The sequence below is a fragment of the Gavialis gangeticus genome, unplaced genomic scaffold (assembly GCF_001723915.1).
Source record: "Gavialis gangeticus isolate Ggan-Ray unplaced genomic scaffold, GavGan_comp1, whole genome shotgun sequence".
Classification (NCBI taxonomy): domain Eukaryota; kingdom Metazoa; phylum Chordata; order Crocodylia; family Gavialidae; genus Gavialis; species Gavialis gangeticus.
This window is the reverse complement of record NW_017728992.1, coordinates 130,747,749-130,754,848: the sequence shown is the minus strand read 5'-3', so window position 1 is coordinate 130,754,848 and position 7,100 is coordinate 130,747,749. Positions and strand designations below refer to the sequence as shown.

At 44.1% G+C, this 7,100-nt stretch overlaps 1 protein-coding gene across 5 annotated transcripts in view; it reads right to left on the bottom strand.

Moving 5' to 3' along the window:
* CUNH8orf34 (chromosome unknown C8orf34 homolog) overlaps window positions 1-7,100 on the bottom strand; it is a 418,058-nt gene that overhangs the window by 263,422 nt on the left and 147,536 nt on the right. For all 5 annotated transcript variants that reach the window (XM_019527768.1, XM_019527771.1, XM_019527772.1 and 2 more), the window contains one exon: window positions 6,143-6,171. In XM_019527768.1, coding sequence (XP_019383313.1) covers window positions 6,143-6,171 — 29 coding nt within the window. The remainder of the gene's footprint in view (window positions 1-6,142; window positions 6,172-7,100) is intronic.

The following is a 7,100-nucleotide window of genomic DNA, read 5'->3' as shown; positions in this document are numbered from 1 at the left end:
CACTTTGCACAAACATTTCCCAAGCCAGGAATGGAACTCAGGTGTGCCATTTTTCCAGGTGATTGTGGACTAATTACAAGGTTAGTCGCACTCTCTCAATGACTATATTGGTTCATGTCCCAACATTGAATCAGATGCAAAATGGATTGGAAGTTGGGCCTCCTAGGGTTCAGGAGAATGTAAGAACATCCAGATTCCTCAGTAGAGTTTGGGCTTCTTCACTTTCTTGGAGTCCATCTACTGGAGCTGTTCCATATCGCATAGAACAAATAAAATATTAACTGAACCAGAGAAAGAGAGAGTGTGAAAGAAAAATAACTCTCTGCTGTGGTGGTTAGGAAATCTGTGTGGGAGGCAAGACATCTCAGTCCAAGTCCTTGTTCCTGTACATGTTAATTACTTCTGCAGAATGGAACGTGTATGAAAAGACTGAAAACATCTGGCCCAAATTACCATATACTCTGATGCTTAAGTCATTCCCCTTAGACATAAAAAAGGTAGATATAAATCTTAGGAGGCTCATAACCGGAAGTAGAACCTGTTCTCTACCCTGGAGACAAAATACTACTCCCACCATATTTTTCCAGGAGAATTTTGGTGAAATTAATCAAATAAATTATCACCAAAAAAGCTTGGGACAGAAGTTACACAAACTGGTTTAAGCAATTGGAAACTGGTTTAAACCTGCAATAGAACAGAAGTTCAGTGCAAAAAAACACTTTGAAAATGGCCAAAATTGGTTTAAAATAAACCTGGTTGAATGTAGTATCAGACTTAACTGATTTAGATCAATCCAGTTTATGGAAATTCTGTCCCAGATCCCATCTTGGTTCAAGTTAACTCACAATCCACCAGCATCCCAGGACGCTTTGCATCCATGGGATATACTGTCTGTTCCAATGGAGCAGGAACTGCTTTGCCCTTTGCTCTATAACCTGCTTCCTGCCTGTCTCAGTCACAGCCCACAGGGACGGTGGGGAGAGCAGGGGAACAGACCACCAGACCCCCCCAACCAGGGTCTACACAGCACATGAGGAGGAAGAGCCCCTGTGGTGGAGATTTTTTGACCCTGGCAGCCCTTCCCTCCTTTCCCTTCCCAGTTGTCCTTGTCAGGTGCCTGCCCCTGCAGCCCAGCATGGGGACACTCACCCCAGGCCTGAGGCAGCCCCAGGGAGCTGAGGGGAATTCCCATTCCAAACCCTGGAGCTGCTTGTATTAGCTCCTGCAAGTCTCAGGCAGCATCAGGAATGGAGAGAAATTCTCCTGCTCCTCTGCAGCTGGTCCTTCCTAAGCTGCTGCCTGCCTAAAGGCAAAACTAGTTGCAGAGGAGTGGAAGAATTTCCCTCCACTCCCTGAGGCTGTCTCAGGCTATCCCTGAGACTCGCAGGGGCAAGCAGCTCTGGGGTTTGGGAGGGGAAGACTTCCCCTCAGCTCTCTGGGGCTACCCTGGGCTAGGGGAGAGGGGAAGCAACCCAAGGCAGGGGCTCCCAGCTGCTCCCATGCTGGGCTGCATGGACAGGCATACAATCCAGAGGCCTCCTCTCTCCTTCCCATGGCAGCAGCTGAAACAATCAGCAGCTTGGAAGGGGGATGTAGGGGGAATTTCCCTCAGCTCCCCAGGGCTGCCTGGGCTGGGGAACCCAGGCTGGGGGAAACCTCATGAGGGGGAGGCTCCCCCAAGGTGGGTCAGCACCCAGACAGGAGGCTCCTTAACCCACTGTGGGGGGACAACAGGCGGTTAGGGACATTTAGCTGGGCTGGCAATGGCTCTACCATTCCCTGGCTACTGCCCAGGGTCAGTACAGGCCTCTCCCAATTAAAAACTGAATGTCAATTCAGTTGGTTATAGGTTCAACCTACTCATTTTAGAGGAAGCTGCCTAGATTGAATTGATTCTGCTGCAGGCTTTTTGACTGCCTGCACTTAGAAAAAAAGTTGCACGTCTCCAGTAGCAATAGCGCCACATCAATCACAGCTCATTAGCACAGCATCAATAGTGGAAAATTCTGATTTAGGAGAGGATGAGACTTTGTGTTACAAACTAGTACAATTCATCCCTCTAGGTACCCAGTAGGATATCTACCTTTACCTGCCCTTTCTTAGTGGAACCCAGAGATGAACATCATTCAGATTCCTCCCTAAGATATGAATAAGCCCAAGAAGCCAGCAAGCCTTCTTGGTATGTTAATAGAAAATAAGCAAATGAACCATTCATATTTGTCCCTACTTGGTCAGGACTTGCTCTGGGTTTTGCAAGGCTGCCTGTGAAGTAACATAACAATCATTCATCTCTCCCTCCATATGAACCAGTAAACTTCAAGCTTTTTAGATTCAAGGCATTCCAAAATGTCTCTGAATGTAGCAGTATCCCATTTTGAAACTAATATAAATATATTACAAGTATTGTAAATATTAGAGTCCCAAGTACTGTAATTGTAAGGTACAACCCTGGGACTGTAACAGACAGAGTCTGGGGTCATCTGGCTGGCAGGGACAAGGTTCTGGGGTATGCAGGCAGAACATGGGAAACTCTGATGATGTGGAGGAAAAGAGACAAGGCCCAAGAGCCGGGAGGGATGGGCCAAGTTGTTGCCACAGCACAGTCACTTCTACCACCACCGTGGCCAGATGCAGCTGGGTCACATGCCTCCTGCAGAGCCAGATCAAAAAATGGCTGTGGAAGGAGCACATGCTTGGCACAGCCCTTCCTGGTCTGACCTTGCATGGTGTTTCCCAGAAACAGTTCCTCCTGCCCTGCACTCCTCTGTTTTCAGGAGGTACATTGGAGCTGAACTGAAAAACAGCCGCTTGCAGGCTTGCCTGAATCACATTATTACATTACACAGGCAGGCATGCTGCTTCTGTCACAGCCCTTCCTGGGTTTACTCCAATGTCCCCCCTGAAACCTAAGGCGCACAGGGCAATTTTACCCCACAGCATCAGCCGCCGCCACCTGTAGATAGATGCTACTGCCACCAGGTAGAACTCCCTTATGAGCCTCTGTTTTCAGAAGGCACGCTGGAGTCAAACTGGGAAGAGCTACACCAGAAGCAAACTTGCCTACATAATATAATGCAGGGGTGTCAGTGTCCTTTGGCCTCACAGGATGGATGAGGGTCACTAGGCCATTCTGTGGGTCAGAGCCAACACACAGAGCGAATGCTGCATGGCACCACACGCAGCGCACTTCATGCCAACCCCCGTGTCCAGTCTAGCCCCATATGCATCATGTGCTTAACCCACTCCAGTCCTTGCTCTGCACGTGATGCATGGGGATGGTGCAGACTGCCCTACTAGACAGGCCCGAGTCACAGGCTCCAAGGCTTGCTCAGATTAGGCCCCAGGCTGTATAGGCCATATGACTGACACCCCTAAGACAGGGCAAGCAGGAGGGCCTTCCAGGTGTCCAGTCCAGCTTCTGCCTCTTCCTCCCCACCCCCACAACTTCCACCCGCTGCTCTAGCTGCAGATGCTGCCACTAGTCTCCAGGTCCCTCCTCTCCTCCAGCTTCCACCTCCTGGTTCCTGCCTATGAGCCATTAGAACCTATAATCAGAAGGTTTGGGAGGACTTGAGAATCCTGTGTGGTCCAGGAGCACAGGCACAATGCAGTGGGAGGTAGGGCTTCCATTTGACAGGGAGGGAGAGCATGCAGCAGCATCTGCAAGGAGCAGGGGTGCTGACTTAGTTTAGTGGGTGGGATGCCTGGAAAAGGGCATGGTATGCAGGCTGTGAAGTATGGCTAGGTACAGACAGTCAAAAAAATATGAGGCTGAATCAATTCCATCTCTTCAGGTTAGCCTAAACTGCACAGATTAGATTGGAACAGAAGTGAACAGACATTTACCTTTGATTTAGGAAATGCAGCCACATGTCTACAGTGGCTCAGGTCAGAAGCCAGGGGCACTAGAGCAGTGGTCTCCAAACTTTTTTGATCGCGCACCCCTATCAGTAAAAAAATTTTGAGCACGCACCCCCAATTTATGTATATTTATATAAATATACATATAAATAGAAGTTCTAATATTTTCTTCCCGCACCCCAATGGATTGTCTTGCGCACTCCTTGGGGTGCACACACCCCACTTTGGAGACCACTGCACTACAGCATGGCTCTGGCTGTGTGTTAACTTCCCCTTCCTGCTGCCCCAGGGTCTCTGGGATTTGCAGTCCAAAGTCACAGTCAGACTCTGCAGGGTTACTCATCACTTCCCCTACCTGCTTCCAGCTGCCTCTGGGATTTGTAGTCCACAGTCACAACCAGCATTAAATCCGAGAAGGGGAGGGGGTGTTTAGTTCCCTTCCCTAGTCCTAGCCCCCAGCCAGAGTTTGCCTCGGAGGGGAGCCCTTCCCCCCCTCCCCTAGACTTGGCTCTATGCCCAGCTTGTCTTGCCCCCTTCACCCCCTCATCAGCTAACAACCCAGCACAGGACTGCAAAACATGCTGGGATGCTGAAGGACTGTGATTTAACTTAAACCAGGAAGGGGTCTTGGATGGAAGTTTCATAAACCAGTTTGTCTCGAATCAGTTAAGTCTGATACACATTCAAACCAGGTTTATTTTAAACCAGTTTCAGCCATTTTGAAACTGGTTTATGTGCACTGAACTTCTGTTCTGTTACAGATTTAAACCAGTTTCTGATCACTTAAGCTAGTTTGTGTGTAACTTCTGTCCCTAGCCTATGTGACCAAGGGGATGTATGGCCCTTGCTGAATGTAGCTAAGGGTTGGAGGGACTGATTTAGATATGGGAAGCTTAAGAATATGCAGGTCAAATGGAATTGGACCCAAAACAAAAATGATGAACATCCAGCAAGAGCTTTACTAGGGTTGAAAACTTGTAATGGAGCGCAAGATAAGATCTGATTTTTAAACAATAGTATCCTTTCAACTGCTTCTATAGAAAGAGAAGTTAAAACAGATGTAATACTGTAAAGGTGTCAAACTGCTTGCACTGGTGAGAAACGCAAGGGGAAAAAAAAGATCATAATCAAAATATTTCAGGATATTAAAAAAGCTGTAAATATAGCAGCAAACAAACATTTACTAAAATTTTGCTAAGATATTAATTTTTTTAGCTATGCCATCAAAATGTTACTTCCCATAAAATAGCATTTCTAAAATGAAACATTACATTTCAAAAGCTTGCATAGCCCAAGGTAAAAATTGACCTTCATCAAAATTAATTGTCAACATTTTTTTTGATATTTCTTCAAAACTGTGAGGAAAAGCTTTCCACTAAAAGCTTTTATCCTTCAAAAATAGTAACACACTTCACATATTTACAGTAATCAAAACAATGAAAATCTGTGTCTTGACTTCAGTAAAATTACTCAGATGGTATAAGTTCTTGTTATTATTCATTATACATACTCCTGATTGCGGTTACAGTTGCATGTCAGTGGTAGGAATAACACGTTCTGTTTCTGATATACTTATGTATATAGTTAATTAAAATCAATGGGATTATTCAAGTTTAGACAAAGGAAAGATCAGGGTCAAAATACAAACAGCTGGAAGTAGACAGCATGGTTTTGATTTGGCATTTCCACGTGCACATGGTTCTCTCTCAGTGCTCATCAAGCCACTTTGAAACTAGCCTCTTGGATTACCTGAGAAGAAGTCCATACAACACTTTAAAGTGGCTAGAATAAAACAGACCATTTTATGCTTCATGAAACTGAAATTAATACTCATTTGTTTCCTTGGCTTGTACATTTGCATACCTAATCAGGTTGGGGGCCAAATAATATTCCTGAAAATATTAACATATAGGCTAATCAATTTAAGTATTATAAAATCTAAAATAATTTGATTTAATAAATCAAAAATATTTTCACTCATGGAAACATTTAGCTTTCAGTATGCTCCAAAACTATCCCTACAAGTCAAATTAGCATAGTAGGCCATGGTGCTCAATAACATTTATGTCATGCCAACCAAAGTCTTTCTACAACTTCCAGTCGGCTTTGGATCAGTCTCATAATATAAACAAACCCAATTAATACCTGGTAGGTATCCAAATTCCTTCTGAACCCAGTGAGTTCAATGTATGCAGAAGACTTGCAAAACAGAATTCTCACTCTTCAAAATAATCATAAGCATCGATTTTATATTATTCATTAGGCATAGAGTTTCTCTTACCTTATCCAGTTCATCAGAAATAGCAATGCCTAAAAACAAAGCAGATTTCAAAAAGCAATTTAAGAAACATTCCTTGTAAAAATGTGTTTTTACAGTAAATATAGCAAGTGTTTAATCTAAAAGAACACACAGCTTTTTGCTTATGATTATACAATAAAAGCTATCATTATATTTTATTCCAGTAGTGGAGATGATCAGAAGAAATGTACTGTAACTTTCTTCAGGTACCATATGTTCCGACTAAACTTTCAAACAAACAATTATAAAACTTGTAGATGCAATTAAAGTGGTAAAACCACTCTTTGTTTTCCTAAAATAAAACAGAAATAACTTAATATTTATCATGTAGGCACAGTATAATGCAAATCCTGCATGACCAAAAAACACCCACACAGCATCCAGCTGGAACACAGCTGGATACACATCTGGTGAAAGTAATGCACTGCAGACCAACATGGGCCTGACTGCTTTCTTTTGCCATCATTGAAAAGAAAAGTCCATTAAAATCAATGGAGCTAAAAAACCAGCGAGAGGGAAGAACTGTGTTCAGTCTCTCTCAGAGAAACATCATGATGTAATGGTAAAGTAGTGAGTGCTTCCAGACTCTGAGCAGAGAAATGCTCATATATTTATTTCTACAGTAGCCTCTCTACCAATGACTACATGTACAGCCGCCTGTTTGAGGCTTTGCCACATCCCATTTATATCAATTCATGACATCATATACCACAGTATGTCACAGTGATATGTGGAGAGCTACCAGCAGAGCCCTGTGAGCTATGGAAAGAGACAGGCCACATCACATGAAAAGAGCAACCAGGAATTGTTTGACTGCATCAGAAAATGCTGATTCACTAAAAGCAAACTTTACATGAGAACACACCAAATTTGATTGGAAGGTTTCTATGCTCAGAGGTGAAATTCCTGGTTGAAACCACAGTTAGACTACATCTCAGAA